Source organism: Rhipicephalus microplus, chromosome 8 (assembly GCF_043290135.1).
Source record: "Rhipicephalus microplus isolate Deutch F79 chromosome 8, USDA_Rmic, whole genome shotgun sequence".
Lineage (NCBI taxonomy): Eukaryota > Metazoa > Arthropoda > Arachnida > Ixodida > Ixodidae > Rhipicephalus > Rhipicephalus microplus.
The window spans coordinates 119572102-119589925 of NC_134707.1; the positions used below are offsets into that span (position 1 = coordinate 119572102).

At 47.7% G+C, this 17824-nt stretch overlaps 2 protein-coding genes across 3 annotated transcripts in view; one reads left to right on the forward strand and one right to left on the reverse strand.

Annotated features, from left to right (window-relative positions):
* The window catches only part of LOC119164577 (putative diacylglycerol O-acyltransferase Mb3761c), a 593703-nt gene that overhangs the window by 262795 nt on the left and 313084 nt on the right, over window positions 1–17824 (reverse strand). The gene's annotated exons all lie outside the window — the stretch shown is intronic.
* On the forward strand, window positions 5002–9139 carry LOC119176573 (uncharacterized). Of its 2 annotated transcripts, none has more exons than XM_037427930.2 (2): window positions 5002–7807; window positions 8612–9139. In XM_037427930.2, exons 1-2 carry the CDS (start codon window positions 5133–5135, stop codon window positions 8991–8993), a joined length of 3057 nt encoding a protein of 1018 aa, XP_037283827.2. In that variant the 5' UTR covers window positions 5002–5132; the 3' UTR covers window positions 8994–9139. The 2 variants fall into 2 exon arrangements, with proteins under 2 accessions (XP_037283827.2, XP_075728639.1); XM_075872524.1 differs by having other exon boundaries at window positions 5002–6416; window positions 7677–9139.

The following is a 17824-nucleotide window of genomic DNA, read 5'->3' on the forward strand; positions in this document are numbered from 1 at the left end:
TGAGTTATTCAAAATTTTCAATATTGGCACACCCCTACAGATTTAAGTAATCCATACAAGAAAGTCATAGTTGGAGACATGAAATTGCGGTTTCCAACGTCACATCAATATCCATCCTCGTAAATATAAAGGACAAGCTAGGGATTGTAACATTTGAACTATGATTATAGCTTTTTCTTATAGAATTTCTGGTCTTCGAAGAGTGCAGTCGGTATCTGTTGTGACGATAATTATAGCGCGAAAACAAAACGACGACACATAGACAAGAAGGACACGAAAGACACGAGCGCGAGACGAAAGAACTAGCCCAAGCTGCCACACTTCTAAGGTATCTGTAAGGTCGTACTTTCCTGCGGCGACGACTAGCGGGCACGAAGGGGTACCGGGCGTCGTCGACAAGCCATAGTGTAATAAAATGAGCCAGGAACAACACTGCTTAAGACGTCTTTCTATGGAAAGGGTGATGAAACGAAAGCTAGCTTAACGATTTAGGAGAGCCGAGGAAGCTTTCACTAATGATGCCCCGGTGAAGAATCTTTCAGAACCTGCTTAAGTGGCCGTTAACCGCAATGAAGGCTTCTTTCATTAGGTATGACAGCATGAAGAGCTCCATCGCCTCAAATGGCGATGCTCATACGAGACCAGTAGAGTGGCCAATATTTGACGCGATAAAGGAACTGATAAATTGCACCCATCTGCGCGAATTCGATATCACCAATTCATTTCGTTTGTTCGCTAAATAACATCAAAGGTGGCCTAAACTGTTTTGAATCTAAACATAGCAGAATCCTCCTTTTTCTGAATACCCTACCTTTTTTACATGCGCAGGGTCCACTTGGCCACTTATTTTCATAACAAAACACGTTGACGAAGTCAGCACGCGTTGCGCCTGTCAAGATTTCACATTTTCCGGCTACATGCCCTCATTTCTGATTGCGCCCTCGGAAACGCACGAAACTCAAAAGCACTCCATCGCAAATGGTTCAATAAGACTTCTCATCGAGAAGAGAGGCACATGTTATATCAGTGACGCACCTGCTTCACTTTTCCAAAATGAGATGCAGCTCTTCGTTGTGGGAGTGTGACCCCTGTTGGCCGACACTGAAGCGCGCATGCACAAACAGCTGTAATCTAGTAGCTTGTTCTTTCAAATTAGCAGTTTCTTTCAAATTAGCGCCCGTTTCTCGAATCTTTTCAAAATTTGGGCTAACATGCACCGCTTCGATAATAATACGTTTAATATCTAGAATTTTACGTCCCAAGCCTTGAAATGATTATGAGATATGCCGTAATGGGGGGCTCCGGAAGTATTGACTATCTGGTGTTCTTTAACGTCCACTGACTTCGCACGTAGCCCTATGATCATATATATGCATGGTAGTCATGTGAGACGAGGCATAAGGCGCGTGAGACCACAAAACAAAGAAGGGTAAAAGAAGATTCACAAATCATCTCCCCTGTAGATGGACCGATCAAGACGTCATTTCGTCGTGACATCACATGGATAGGCTGCTGGCATCGCGAATTCTGCCAAAACGACCGTAAACGACCGGTGTCAATACCAGGCTCTTTTTTTCGCTTTTTGTTATTTCAGGTATTGTGAAGAGCGTTGTAACTAATGTTATGAAAAGAAAACGCCAAGCACAAAACAACAGAACACATGGCTTGAAAGTGAAATCATGGACGCAAACTTGTACTAGTATTGCATACTGGCGGCTTTGACGAGGAACAAGCTTCGTCTATGTGAAAACAACGGGGCAAGGACGTCTATGTGGTGAGTTACAAAAGAACATGCATGAGAGCTTTTGATAACATTATTGTGCCCTCACAAACGTGTCCTTCCCACATACCTTCATTGCCATCAATGGAAGCCACCTACAACACTTGCTTTTTACGACTCACTCGTTCCCAGTAAATGGCTTTCTTAATTAGGTGCCGCTGTTGAGCATCTTAATGACTTTAAATTGCAACCTTTAACTACTGCCTCTTTCCTCGGCGCATTTTTTTACAGCGGAAGCCGCACATGGCGAAGACAAACGAACAAAAAACCGTCCGACAGCGGCGTCATGAACGGTCTCCATTGGCTGTGTATCAGTTACGTCGCTTGCCGCATCGTACGCAAGCATGCGCGCCTTTGGCTGCTTTGTGAGTGACGTCATCCATCCCGTCACAGCCGTGGCGCCGAGCGGGCGCGGAACAGTTTCTTCTGAAACCTTCCAAATGGCTATGTCACGGACAGCTCTAGAAGAGCGCAGACAGTATGGAAACGTGAAAAAATTCGCGTTTGCCGGGACAGTGGTGCAGTCAGGGCACAAAAAAAATAAAAAATAAGAGCAGCCCCGGCAGGCCAAGGTCCGGCCGCAACTGCGTACCGATGATCCGGTAGCCTTCCAAGCCACGCTAAACAGCGAACAGGAATGCAACCGCCCGTGGCGGGCGGATCATGCAAACCACGCCGCCGAATCAGCTCGCAATCTCAAACGCTTTCAACAACGCGGCGTTGCGGCGTCAATATGATGATTGCGGGAGCGCGTTCGCCAGTGCGATTGCGTCTTTTCGGCGGAAGTTTCATCAGTGAAACATTAGCTTCTGCTGCGACGTCTGTGACTGCCTGTGGTTCGAGAACAACCATTGTGATTAACGCATAACGAAACGCATTTAGCAGCTGAGCACACTCCTCCATTACCGTGATCATGCGAGGCGCAATGCGCCGAATGTTAAATAAGCCCTGTGGTAAACTCAAGCCAAACCTGCGTCTAACCTCATTAAGAAGTACAAGCATGTAACCAATATTCTTGGTAACATTTCAGTGCGCACACACTGGACGGGAGAACGGAATGCTAGGAGACAAACAAGCGCGAACTCACAACTGAGTTTATCGAAGGAAATACACGGAATATAAACTCCAGGGTAGCTAAAGAGCACATGTGCGAATGAAAAGCAAAAAAAAAAGAGCAATAACACGCTTTGACGCTATTTTTTTTACATGAGTGGTATCTATACAATGTGCATCAGAATTTGGAAGTCAAGTATGGATCAACAAGGTGAATCCCTTGTCAGTTAGTGCAATAGTTGGGCTGCCTACGCTGTTATCAGCACACCTTCTGATATGAACGCTTTTATACTAATTTTCAAGTTAGCTTGTCCTCGCGAATAAACAAAATGATCGTCTGAAATCAAGCAGGATAACATCGGCGGCTGCTGCAATGCTCGGCTACGTGGGGGTGAATGCTATTTTCTAAAGATTATAAATGTTCATTAGGGCGAGTGCTAAAGCACCGGCCAGTTTGACCTATATATACGCGACCACAAGTTCGAGTTTTAGCTTTCCACTCTCTCGTTCATTGTGTGCGCGCCGAAATGTTACCAAGAATGTCGTCAAACCAACTCGCCCTACTTTTCACTTTAATATATTAAGTAACTAATAATTTTGGAAGGCTTCAGTGCCACGTCGGGTTGAACCAGCTGCTGAACCTCTGGTCTTACTTTTTACTTTTTACTGGTTAACCATTGGTACGGAGTGCTTGGGCGGCGATTCATTTACTTCAGCTCTAGAACTTTTGTTTGTAGCCCCATTGGTATTACGTGATTTTCCCACTCCTGCCAAACTCTAACTTATGGGCGCAGTATCTAAATTAGGATAGCGTCACAAAAATGAACTGGATGAAAGAAGTGAAAACGAAGTGTATGAAAATTAAAAAAAAAGGAATGAAGAAACCGTCACCAGTGATCACACATTGTTTCGAAATTAAGCAGAATGCGTCCAGTAACAAATACACCATGAAATTGTGTACAGAGTACGGCACCTAGAGGCAAAAAAAAATTGTCCAACAGTTGGAAGCGAATTAATATAAGCTACTCACACGAAAAATGCGAACAAAGTTGATTAATATTGACAGCACGTGGTTACTAGGCAACGCTTTTTATTGCAAAGGTTGCTAATAGCATCACAAAGATAATCACCGCGTTCCAGGTTTACGAGGAGCTGCGCATTGCCTAACATCAGGTTCTCCATGAGGCCCCCTTGTGTGCGCACATGTGGACAGCAATAAGACGTTCTCCCAAAGTTTTAGGCATTGTTAAAATGGTCGAGCAGCAATGTGTGTGAGGTGGGGGAGGGGGCGAGATTGATCTGAAGAGCACGCTTTCTCCCTCTGCGAGCTCACCAGGTGCCAGTGGAAGTCAGGCTCAAAGAGGCACTGCTTTGCTGCTTTCATGGTTCATCACTGAATGCAGCAGGAAAACAACGACCAGTTCAAACTGGCTACTGTTTTGCTCCCGCCAGTAAGAGACCTTCACCGGGATCACAATTGAGAGGAGTTAGGAGTAAACGCAGAGGCACGCACGCACCTTGTTTGAACTCCTGCCGCGAGGGCTACCGCCATCCTCAGGGGTTAACTAGTGCCCGAGCTCCAGGCGAGGATTTATAGGGCGAGGTTATACCATTTAGTACCAGAAGGTGTAGCGTTAGGGATTCGTGAACTCGCCAAGGATTGCCCGGTTTCACGGTCTGCGCATTCGATCACTTTTAGAGGCGAAGCTCTTTAAAGCGGCACTGGTTCGTCCCTCGTTGTCGTAGTCGTATTCATGGTGTGTAACCAGTGTTACATTTTGACCTGCAAGGCGGTGCCGATGGGAGATTTCTCCCGTGCTTTGTTGAACAATAAAAAGTTCGTGGCGTGCGCGTTACCTAAAAAGACGAATGCTCCTGTCTCTCATTCCCCATCAGCAGCCATTGGCATGTACTACATTGAACACTATCTGACAAGAAAAGGTTGCTACGTAATACTCGCTGGGTGTTACCTCCTTAGTTTTAAAATGGTTTAGCGAGCGTTGAGCCCCAGTGCCATGAATACAAGGAACTGCTGCAGATAACAAGTCCGGCCAAATGACGCCCCTCGGCGCATGCGTCATTGTAAAACTTTCCTTCTTTCTCTCCTCTTGCTTTCCTATATATATTTCCGAGCTCGAAATAAAGGCTGGTTGTTTTGCACTGCCACATCGACTGATTTCTTTGTCACCGCGGCCGGCCTATGGCCGGTAGAACGTAACAGTGGCGACGAGAATTCTACAGCAGCAAGAAGGCCAGCATATGCCCACAAGCGACGGCCTGCAGAACGAACCCACCAGCCATGGCACACCAGCTACCGGAATTCGAAGACGCAAAAGATAAGTGGCAGGCGTACTTGGTAAAGGTGGAGGCTTACTTTGAAGCTAATGATGTGAAGGACGATGCTAAGAAGAGGGCCCTGCTGGTAGCCGCGCTTGGAACAAAGACAATTGAAATCTTGAACGGGAAAGTAGCGCCGAAGAAACCTAATGCTCTGACCTACGCGGAAGTTGTGCAGACGTTAAACAGCTACTACGACCCAGTGCCGAATGAAATTTCAGAAAGTTTCAAATTCTTCCATCGCTGCCAGCAAGAAGGGGAGTCTGTGCATGCATTTATTGTGGCAATTCGACAGATGGCCCAGAATTGCAACTTTTCGACGATGCTGGACAGAATGATAAGGGACCGTATTGTGTGTGGAGTCAGGTCCAAGAATTTGCAAAAGCAGCTGCTAGCAAAGAAAGACCTTAATCTTCAAGAAGCCGAGGCCCTTGCCCTGGCCGCAGAAAGCGCCGAACGCGATTCGCAAGGTATTACTTCGGACAAAGAGCAAGCGAGTTTGCTCAAGTTGAGTGCTCAATATGAGTCGCGCGCGAAGACGGCGGGCGTACAACAATGCAATTGTTGTGGAAAGCAGGGTCACAGAACCAATGCTTGTCGCCTAATCCAGCGCAGATGCTTCAAATGTACACGGCGAGGGCATTTAGCCAGAATGTGCGCGGTGAACGACAAAACAAGCAGAATGCTAGCAGTGACAGCACAGGCGACAGAAACGGAAGACAGTGATAACAGTGCGTCGCAGATTTGGTCGTTGACCACTAAGCGCTCGCTCATACCCCCTATAAGAAAGGAATTCGCGTGGAACGGCATTCAAGTAACGATGGACATCGATACGGGCTCGCCTGTTTGCGTCATTCCTAAGAGCATCTACGAGACGTACTGTCATCAGTGGCCGCAGCTACAGAAGTCAGAACTACAGCTTTCATGCTATCTGGGCAGACTTCCGCTTCTCGGCGCAATAACAATGCCGGTTTCCTACGAAGGTACAACAGTGCAATGTACTTTGACTATTTTAGACTGCGAGGGGCCCAGTCTTTGCGGTCGGGATCTGCTGAAAAAATTAACCGACGAATGTATCCAGGTTCTCAACGTGTATCCGCAGCCTTCAAGGTCAAGCCAAGCCCAGGAGGTCATTCCGAAGCTGCTCCAGAAAAACGCTGACCTTTTCACTGAGGGCACTGGTCTCATGAAAGGTCCGCCGGCCCGACTGCATATCAAGACCGGATCAACCCCCAAGTTTTTCAAGGCAAGAAAAATTCCTTTTGCACTTCGCGATAAAGTGTCAAAGGAGCTTGACAGATTAGTATCCGCTGGCATAATCTCTCCAGTTCCTCATTCCGAATGGGCGACGCCCATTGTTCCAGTTTTGAAGAAGGACGGAACGGTGCGCATATGCGGTGATTTCAAGGTGACTTTAAACCCAGTGTGCGAGGTTGAGCAGTACCCATTGCCTGTCATAGACGACATATTTGCAAATTTACGTGGAGGGAAGAAATTCAGTATATTGGACCTTCGCGATGCATACAACCAGGTCGAGCTAGATGAAGACTCGCGGAAACTAGCAGTGATAAATACACCGAAGGGGCTGTTCTGCTACAATAGATTGCCGTTTGGCATCGCGTCAGCTCCTGCGATATTCCAACGGAAGATTGAATCGGTGCTACAAGGGCTGCCAGGGACACAGGCATATCTGGATGATGTGCTGATAGCCGAGAGCAACAACAATGAAAATGCTAATCTGGAAGCAGTGTTGCAGCGATTCCGCGAGTACGGCATCAAGCTTCGTGCAGAAAAGTGCAGGTTTTGTGAATCGTCGGTGACGTATCTGGGACATCGTATTGATACCGAGGGACTACATCCGCTCGAAAAGAACGTCGACGCAATCAGACTGGCCCCGTTGCCACGAAATGTTGCTGAGTTGCGATCCTTTTTAGGAATGGTCACTTTTTACAATAAGTTTCTGCCAAATCTTTCCACTGTGCTTGCACCTTTGTATAAGCTTCTTGAAAAAGGCGCAAAATGGGTTTGGCACACGAAAGAAAACTCGGCATTTCAGAAGGCAAAGAGCGCTTTGTGTTCGGCCCCAGTGCTAACGTATTTTGATCCGCAGCTGGAGTTGCTGCTGGAATGCGACGCTTCCCCTTACGGTGTCGGTGCTACCCTGTTTCACCGTATAAATGGCGAAGACAGGCCAATTGGGTTCCGGTCACGAACGCTCACCTCAGCTGAAATGAAGTACTCTCAAATCGAGCGAGAAGCTTTAGCCTTAGTGTTTGGCGTGACACGGTTCCGCGATTACCTCTTGGGTCGGGAGTTCACGTTAGTAACAGATCACCGTCCTTTGCTGGGGCTACTGAGACCGGACCGTCAGACTTCTGTTATGGCTGCCGCACGCATTCAGCGATGGGCGCTTTTGCTCGGCGCGTATAAATACAAGCTTATTTGTAAACCCGGCAGTCAGATGTTAATCTCTGATGCCCTAAGCCGCTTACCACAATCCTTGCAGGAGCCGGAAGCAGAAACGGAAAACCTCACGGAAATGGTGCTTCTCATTGACCAGCTGGACGAGCCCGCGGTTTCGCACAAAGAACTTCAAGCACTCACAGAAGCGGACGCCGTTTTACAAGAAGTATGTAGGTACGTGACTGAAGGATGGCCTTCCGTCGCGGGTGACAGCAGAGAAATGGTCGAATACTGGAAAAGGCGACATGAGTTGTCTGTCGAGAAGGGCATGTTATTCTGGGGCCATCGGGTAGTGATACCAAGAACGGCGCGTGAGAAGCTATTGAAATTGTTGCACGAATCGCATCAGGGAGCGTCCACCATGAAGACAAGGGCAAGGGTTAGCTTTTGGTGGCCCGGTCTGGATCAAGACATCCAGAGGGCCGCTTCAGACTGCAAAAATTGTGTGCAAGCTTTGCCTATGCCCCCGGAACGGAACCGCGTCAGTTGGCCAATTTCGCGTGAGAGGTGGTCGCGGTTGCACGCAGATTACGCAGGACCTATTTCCAACAAAATGCTGTTGGTAATCGTGGATGCACACAGCAATTGGATAGAAGCCATTCCAGTATCGCGAGCAACCGCTAATGCAACGGTGGATTCTATGCGAACCTTGTTCAGCCGTTTTGGATTACCGCGCACCATAGTTACCGACAACGGTACGCCGTTTACAGGGGCAGAATTTGCTCAATTTGTGCAGAAAAATGGAATCGAGCACATTCGTACCCCTCCTTACCACCCTCAAAGCAATGGGCTCGCAGAACGCGCCGTGCGAACCCTTAAGGATGGGTTGAAGAGAATGCCCGGAGTAGAACTGTCAACGGCTCTGTCAAGAATTCTTTGTAACTATAGGAATTCGCCACAAGCTTCAGGGGTTTCGCCGTCTGAGCTACTTTTGGGTTACCGTTTGCGTACTAGACTGGATATTTGCTTTTCTCCCAGGAACCACGAATTGCCGAAGAATCCAGGTGCTGAGTCTGCGAGTTGGTACTTCGCTCCTGGAGATGCCGTCTATGTGCGCAACTACGGTGTTGGGGACAAGTGGACGCCAGGCAAAGTGAAATCGACGAGTGGGGCACGTCTCGTCACTGTAGCAACGGAAGACGGCGTCGTTCGACGTCATGTCGACCAGGTGCGAAAACGTTCATCCGACACAGGTGCAAGCCGAGAAACAGCGACTCCAGAAGAACCGCCACCCGAGGGACAACACCGAACCACCCAGGATGCTCCGAAATGCGAAGCGGATGACCTTTCCGAAAGCCCTGTCCCCGAGTTACGTCGGTCCACAAGAATCAGAAAGCCCGTGGAACGCTACGGCTCCTAGGGGGAAGGAATGCTGCAGATAACAAGTCCGGCCAAATGACGCCCCTCGGCGCATGCGTCATTGTAAAACTTTCCTTCTTTCTCTCCTCTTGCTTTCCTATATATATTTCCGAGCTCGAAATAAAGGCTGGTTGTTTTGCACTGCCACATCGACTGATTTCTTTGTCACCGCGGCCGGCCTATGGCCGGTAGAACGTAACATACTATGACCTCGAGGTGGTTAAAGGTGGCAGTAGACCCGAAGCGCAAGCCGTAAGAAAGTGTGCGTGTGCCACCTCTCGTTTAGCCCTTAGAATGCCCGCTGGATGGCTGTGCTTCTATATGGGGAATATATGATGAAAAGATGCGAGATGATGGTACTTGGAGTGTTGAATAGATGGACGAACGGACACACAGACAGATGCATGGATGGACGCATGAATGGACGCAGGGGCGGATGCAAGGACGAGCGCAGGGACGGACGCACGAAGAGAAGCACGCACGGACGGGCGGATGGACGCATGAACGGTCACACAGACAGATGCATGGACGAACGGGAGCAAGAACGAATGGACGGACGAATGCTTCGCCCCACTCTCCATCACTCACTCCGTGGATATGCTGCCATTTTTTATGTGCCATCTTAAATGCAATGCACTGTTTGTTGCCTCTATTTCATTCCCTACTGTTTCTTTTGTTTAGGCTCAAACTGAGACGCGCTATAAAGATAAAATTAAGGATGCACTGTCTTTCCCTTTAGTTCTGTCTACGTTTTTTTCGATTCTTGCCTGACTTCCCTTGAATCAATTATTCTGACCCCTAATCGCTAATTATTCTCATACGGTGGTTGCAAAGCACATTCTGCAAATTGCATCCTTGCTAACCTTCACCTTAATAGTGTAGCCCTCTGTTAAACTTCCAGCTTTACTGCTTTGTAGTGAGGAATAAAATCAAACGCGCCCTTCCACCTTAAAATTCTCTCCAATAATATAGTATGAGCATGTTTGAAGACACGCTAAGCAGCTCTGCAAGAGTTATTTTTGGGAAAAACTTCTGCATCTCTAGCTGACTGCAACTTGCATCACAATCCAAGCTCACCAGTATTTTACCGCTTCGTCCAACACCCCGTTTTGCTACTGCTATCTTTTTCACAAATCCCATTAAATAAATCCCGTTCTAAAAGCGCATAGTCACAATGAAGCCGCATTAACGGGGGAAACACTGCATACCGCCATTGAAGCCCGCGGTGTCCCCTATGCGCTACCTCATTTTGATCCAGACATCAAAGTACCGGAGTGAGCACACCGCTGAAGGAGTGCTTTGATCATACCTGATCTTCTTCTAACTTATCGCCGCAGAACAAATACAATAAACGAGCCCACCCCTCAATACAACTTCTACTGAAAGGCTTTTGAGGTAGTGAAAACAAAAAAAAAATGGTGCCACACGGCCTCCAATTAATTTGCTTAAAAGACTAGAGGAAGGAAGCCGTCTTTTTCTCTGAGTCAATATATACATACCCACCCACCCCCCTTTCTCGCTTCCAATAAGCTTGTGCCCTGAATGTTGCTTGGAGGGCTTCCGAGATCAGAGGCACCAGAAGCTCCTTTTTCGCCTCGTAGGTGCACGAAAAAAAAATGAAGCACAAAAGCAAGAAACCTAGACACAACGCACTCTTACAACTGATAATCGATTGCAATAACAGGCATATATATGCGCCAACATGAACACGCGTTGAGGGACGATTAGACAAACAGGCAAAGATTGTATTGTTGGCACGCTTCCAAGAAAGCTTACTCAGTGGCAAGTAACGTGACGAGCTATTGAGTTATCAACTCACCCAAGGTAAACGATTCGCCCAGCAGGTCGTGCTTCTCATGTGCTTCTGCCTGCACGATCAGCCCACCTTTGGCCAAAAAAAGACGTCACATAATGACGGCGTTATGTGACGTCCTTGTTTGGTGAAAGGTTGGTCGATCTCACAGGCTGAAGCACATGAGAATTAAGCACAGCCTGCTGGGCGAGTTGCTTACCTGGGGCGACTTACCCCCGTATTCTAGAACGTCCCTTCACTCAACGCTTCACCTTCACTTGAGAAAGCCGACGGGAGTGCCATCTCTAAGAACGGCAATTCACAGCATATCAAGGATAATCCGCTACGGTTCTTGAGTAGCGCAGCGTCATATTCAGCCGAGCAGTAGTGCAGTGCTCAACTTTGTCGAGTGATGGGCGAAAGTCGAATCGAGGAGCGTTTGTGAATAGGAGGGTTACCCCCGTATTCTCCAACGCTCCTCGACTCTACTTTTGCCCTTCACTTGACAGAGTTGAGCAGTGCGCCACTACTCGGCTGAATATGACGTTGCGCTGCTCAAGAGCCGTAGCGGATTATCTTTGATATGCTGTGAATTGCCGTTCTTAGAGATGGCACTCCCGTCAGCTTTCTCAAGTGAAGGTGAAGCGTTGAGTGAAGGGACGTTCTAGGATTCGGGGGTTAGTAACTCAATGACGTCATTGTTGGACGGCTCAGCGACGCAATGTTGACTTCACAAGTGTGTAGAAACTGTGAGGTTTTAATAAAATCATAGGGTGACATAATCCCACGTCGATGATCATTGGCGTCACTCGCGTTAACCGGATGGTCACCTTGCGCGCTTGATGAGGCACATAAGAGTGCACTTTCCATCATAAATACTACAGCTTTCGACAACGTTAGCATGGCTCGACGATCGGTCGTTTGCGGAGCAATTAATTTCGGCGTGCCGGAAGGTTCTAGCTTTCAACCAGGAAGCCTTGAAGCAGCTGCTGAAGTTTATGCGTTCAACCGGGTTCTTAAAACGACAACGACACACCGGTGCTTAAGTGCGTGCGCGTTTTTTTTTTTTCAGACGAATGTGTTTTATGCCGGCGTCCACCACGGCTCCGCTGAGGTATTTTCGTCTAGTATATGACGTAGTGGAAACTACTCGAAGAGATTGCGAAGAAGAAAACGAGAAGGCTAAGTTCCATAGCGGGGCGCCGAAACTGCGACCCCTTACTTTTGAACACGCGAGACAAGCCATAATGCGCGACATAACCGTCATGAACAACAGGTACAGAAAGAAAGATAGCGAAATAAATAAATAAATAAATAAATAAAGCAAGAAAGAAAGAAAGAAAGAGGCCGAAGAAAAGATACAGAGCGAGACAGAGAAAAAACTGTGTAAAAGAAAGTTTTCACGAGGCGTAATCCAAATCCACGAAGCCTCGCTGTGAACAAGAGTGTCCTATCCACTTGGCTATTTCGGCACGTTAACAGATGGGGGCGCAGCCTTGTATTGGATCGTGTAGCAGAGGAATAGCGAAGGGGTAGTGAGCGTGAGCAGGAGAGATGCGGTGGCAAGGAGGAGGCGGGAAAGAAAGAGGGAGAGGCTGATAGTTATTTGACGCTTTAAGGCTGAACTATACGCAGCATTTTTGCTGGCGTTTTCTGGCGTTGCGTCTCTCGGCGGCATGATGTAAACGCCGCCAGAGAGGGCGGCCAGCCACATGAAAAGCGGTGGGGCCAGCACGGTCCGGCGTCACCGATTGTGATCAAAAGGAATGAACCTAACATCCCGCAGAGCATTGTGCAGCGTTCGTCAATGGACCAACAAGAAATATAACTGATTGTAGTTTTTATGTCTCATTGTAGTTCTAAGGTGAGGTGTGAGGACAATTTTGAGTGCCGCCGAAAGGCTTTTATTATTTTACTTGTAGCTCCACCTATTGAGAATCAGAACCGCGAACTCGTAATATAAGGCCTGTGAGACCGGAAACTGCTGTACATCCGTGAGGCCACACAGTTGTTCAATCCACTAAGGTGTGCTCAACGTAACAATGAACTTGAGGATGGCGCTAAAAAACGGTACGAATAAAGCCCTAAAGTTTGCGGCTGAAGCCTCTGCGGAATAATCTAAGTCAAATACATGCATCAGTAGAGAACTTGTGGGTCACACCAACACCGCGACGACTTAATAGATACGAGGCGGGCGGCCAGCCTTTTGGTAGCAGTGACGATGTCATTACGTCGCGGAAATCGCTGCTAGCTGCGCACATATTGGTTATCCGTTCATTGAACCACTTCCGGTGTCCATGCCGACGCCGGAAGCGGACGCCCTGAAGTGGACGTTTTGCATGGTTTCGGTAACCGTCACCGATAGCGTCGACGCCTAGTGACGTAGGCGTTGGAAACATAGGAAAAACGCCAGCAAAGTGCTGCGTATAGTTCGGCGTTTAGTCACCAACAAGTTGGAGGCAGACGTCCCTTGACCCATTCTCATGTGGGATAGACTATCTCGACGATTAGTGTGATCGGTGCTGTGTTATCTGCTTTTCTCTTGTTATGTGGCAGTGTTAACGGTAGCACTTAATGTTTCCATGGCTTTATATTTCAATTATTACAAAATAAAGTTTAGTTTGGATTTGGCCTCTTTCATGTGGTCTGCTTTGTTAACGTTTCCGGGCGCTGCGCTACACTCACGCCTTCCGACACTACTACGTTATGTTTCCGAGTGTAATGCTGCTACTGATGAGACCGCAAGAATACCAGAACACGGGCCTGTAATAGTGAAATCTCTCAGATCAGTTTCACGTGATAGCATTAAAGAGCCCGAGTCGCAGAAAACAATGCATCTGTGGCGTTGGTCATAAGCGAAAAAAATAGGCGTTGCCCTAGAGTGAAATTACAATGAAAAAATTAAAATGAGGGTGTCGGTCTGAATGAAATTTAGATGCCCTGACTGACAGTGATGCACTTTAAAACAGAGCCATGACCATGCGTACGAAGTCTTCAGAAAAAGACCCCTTATAGTTTTTATTTCTCGCAAAGTGTCAGGCACACAGATGTGCTGTTGCACAGGCTGAAATCGTGAGTACAGGATGCCAGTGTGAAAATAATAATGATTGGTGCAGAGGCGTAGCCAATGGGTGGCGCACCGAATACGTGCCCCCCCCCCCCACCCCCGCCCGAATTTTTTTTTTTGCCATGAGATAGCAAAAAAATGGCCATTTTAAGAGGGTGCCACTCCCGAAATCCAGCAGCCCCCTCCCCCCCCTAAAAATATTTATGTCTACGCGCCTGGATTGGTGGTGTCCCAAATCTAGGATATGTATATGAGAAAGGTCGTAGTGGAAGGTTCCGGTAAATTCTACCACTTGGGATCCTTTATGTGCACCTTCCTGATGCGCACCAATGTAAATGGGCTTAAGGCATTTTGGATTTTAGCGAACATACTGCCGTCACCACCGGGTTTTGATCCCGCGACTCACGGGTCGGCAATGCAGCACCATAACCATTACACCAACGTGGCGGGAGCTTGTCTGAGAAACACTTAAGAAAATCGAAAATCGTGGATGCTTTTAAAAGAGAATTACCACTGCAAGAATGGTCGCATCAGGTGTTCAGCGAGTCCAGTGAAAGTCAAGCATATGTACAGGGTCCTTGAAAATTTCTCAGACAACGCTACAATGAGAATACACGTTGCAGTGGTCTGGAAACTTCTAACAGACCAACCGCCGCGGTGGTCTAGTGGCTAAGAAACTCTGATGCTAACCCGAAGGTCGTAGTACTGAATGCCGGCTGCGGTGACAGCATTTTTAGTGGAGACGAAAATGCTGTAGGTCCATGTGCTCAGATTCGGATGCACGTTAAAGAACTCTAGGTGGTCTAAATTTCCGGAGCCCTCCATCACGGCGTCTCCAATATTGATATGAGGTTTTCGGGACGTGAGACCCCTCATAAAATTGTTAACTTGTGGCAGATTCTGCACTTGCTCGCTGAGGGGTTAATTTGACTTGAACGAGCGCTGTGAAACTTCCGCCTTTTTCGTTAAAAGAGTGTAATTCCTCCCAAATTTTTTATCTTGTTCTGAGATGATGTTCGTAAAATATGTGTGCTATTTTGTGGACATTTCTTTTATAATAGCGGGGTGACACACGGGGCCATGTAATGTTCTTGCAATGAAAATTGGCGAAGTTTCTTCACAAGGACAAAGCAACGAACGCGATAACAATAAATTGGAACGTGATACGAAGTCAAGGAACCAGCAAACTCGATGAGGATCTAATGTTGCGTAACTCTAAAAACGGTAGCTTAATAGCACCCGGCTGTTCCATAAACCACGGCGTTTTTCATGATTTCTGTCATCTCAACACGGTCTAAGCGGTCAAAGCCCAACGCATAACGGTACTAGCCACCTACCAATCTCAGTCTAGATGGCATGTGCTCTTTTGACTACTCTGTGCAGCAGGTGCACCAGCGACGCAGCCTACTTACCGGCACATCTTTTTGCTCCTTCACCCGACAGAGCTGTCCAGCGAGTTTCTTCATTGTTTGGGGCGCGCCTGGATGCAGCCTTCGGAATTTTATGCTCGAACCCAGACCATACAACATGTGGAGTGATTTTTTCATTGAAATTTTTTACAAAACAAGACGGCAACGACAACGGCAAATTGTGCCCATATAATTGCTGTCACACCAAAATGTGGCCGATCCCTGTTTCCAGGAATCGGTATAATACAAAAGTGAAACGCGTCTTCACAGAGGTAGTTGAGCGTTTATTGTCCATTATTACGCCATAAGAGAGAAGAAATAAATGCTACAGCAATAAATTGCAAAGCCCGACTAACAATGGGCCGTTCAGCAGGCCCACGAAGCGGCCACCAGGTAAACCCTGTCGGTCCCTACGTGGGACACGCCCGCTACGCGCTAAGCGCGTCCTGCTGGACTGAAATAAAGTTTTGTCATTCCATTTCATTCCACGCGAAGAACGACAAGCAGCTCAAAACTTGCAGCGCGCACCTCAAGCAGTCAGCATTAACGAAATTAGCGCACACAGGACATGCGCGGACTAACAACTGGCAGAACTCTAAACCTAAAGCGCACTGTTGAAACGTAAAGAAAGCCCAGGAAACGAACGCACAGGATACGCGTGACAACTGTCACAGTTCTTACTTCTTCGTGTGTCAGCAGCGTGCTAGTTTCGCAAACGCAGCCGCGGCCGCGAGAGAGGCGACATTCGTGCTCTCCTGAATCACGAGTCTGATGAGCGCGCGCGCGAGAGAGGCCACTCGCTGTGGAGGCAGCGCTCATCGAAACGCTTGAGGCGACGGCGTTTAGAGCGAACTCAACCTGACACCTTTGCGTCATCTCGCTACTAATGACAAATCCGCGCTGATGTTGCGGAGCCCTGAGGACCGCTAAACGGTAGATATGATGCGTATAAAAAGCTTGCCGCTAAATATTTTGACAACGAGCGGTCCGTGGCCTGGTGAATACCGCCGCGTGGTGTGGATTGAGAGGTAGCTCGTTCGATGGCCCGCGACAGAAGCTTCCCATCTGGTTTGTTTCTTTCAAATCTCGTAGTGTATATGTTACAGCGTCGTATCCCTGACGGAAATACGTCCGCAGAGGCGTGCTATACACCGACATAAACCATTAAATTAAAAAAAGAAAAGCGGAAGAAGTTCTAGAGAATTAGTGCCTTTGCACTCATATAATGAGCTTACAAACATTTTACCTGCAGTGGAAATAGTAGTCTCTGTGAAACAGAAAGTTAAGTAGATCAGGGCTTTGATAATCGGACAATGCAGCTGTCTGCCACTGCCGTGGCTGCGTTTGCGAAACAAGCACGCTGCTGACACACGAAGAAGTAAGAACTGTGACAGTTATCATGCGTATAAGTGCGTTCATTTCCTGGGCTTTCTCTCTGTTTCAACGGTGCGCTTTAGGATTAGAGTTCAGCCAGTTGTTAGTCAGCGCATATTCCGTGTGTGCTTATTTCGTGAGCGCTTCCTTCTTTAAGTGCACGCTGTAAATTTCGAGGTGCTTGTCGTTCTTCACGTGACTTTGTAATTTATTTCTGTAGCTTTCACTTCTTCTCTCTTGTGGCATGCTGCACTGCGAAGTGTCACACGATAATTGTTTAATTCGATGCGCACTACACAGCATGCCCTTAGCTTGCAAGCGGCCACTGTGTAATTAAAAGCAAGAACGTGTGTATTGTATCTTCGTCACACGTCGAAGTCATAACGCTACATGAACATAGAGATGCGTTCATGCATGCGCAGTGCGCTTAAATGATAGCTCGTTTCTTGGACAATGCTCAACAGCCAGTGTCGCAAATTTCACTTCTTTATGGCGCTCTGTACTTGTCGCTGACCAACTATTTCTCCTATTATTGGTTTGTTATAAAAATCATGAAATAACGCACACAGAACGTATTAGTTACGCGTACGCATGCGCACTTCTAAGTGTTTCTGCACAGGCGACGTTATATCGCTGTCCACCTGCACTTTTTGATTAAACGAGCCTGGGCTGCAAGAAAGTGCTCGTAAGTGTAGCTGGACATTTTTACTTCGCACACAACTAACGCCTCATTTAAGCCTTCTCTTTGAGCAGACTACAATAAATTATAGTCTCACGACAACGTAGGAGTTAGCAGCTACTCCCCCCCCCCCTGAACGAATTGTAGTATACATAGTCGCTTATTTCGTCGGTGTCCTACAAGGAAACGCACATTACAACCGAGCAACGCAGGCACCCCTTCTTTCTTCACCGCTGCTTGCGAACTGCATAGGCACGATGAATCGCCAGTGCGAACACCCATGGCAATCAATCGTTCGCTCGTGTGATCGTTACGCTATGGCGCATATGCAGATAAGGTGCTCGAGGTTCTGCACAGCCATGGTCGCATGGCGTCGTCACCAGGCGACGACATTGCCCCTCGAGCACTCGTTCCACGCACTTATCCGCAACGCATACGTTTCCGATTCCCTGGCGCCCATCATGAGCAGTGCCAAACACGAGAAACTAGACCCTGCCCCTGAGCTCACTTC

What these genes read in the sequence shown, in the direction of transcription:
- LOC119176573 (XM_037427930.2), top strand. Translation starts at nt 5,133, where the DNA reads ATGGCACACCAGCTACCGGAATTCGAAGACGCAAAAGATAAGTGGCAG. An exon ending in GTTTTACAAGAAGTATGTAG is followed by an intron (nt 7,808 to 8,611) that starts GTACGTGACTGA and finishes CTTTTCTCCCAG; the next exon opens with GAACCACGAATTGCCGAAGA.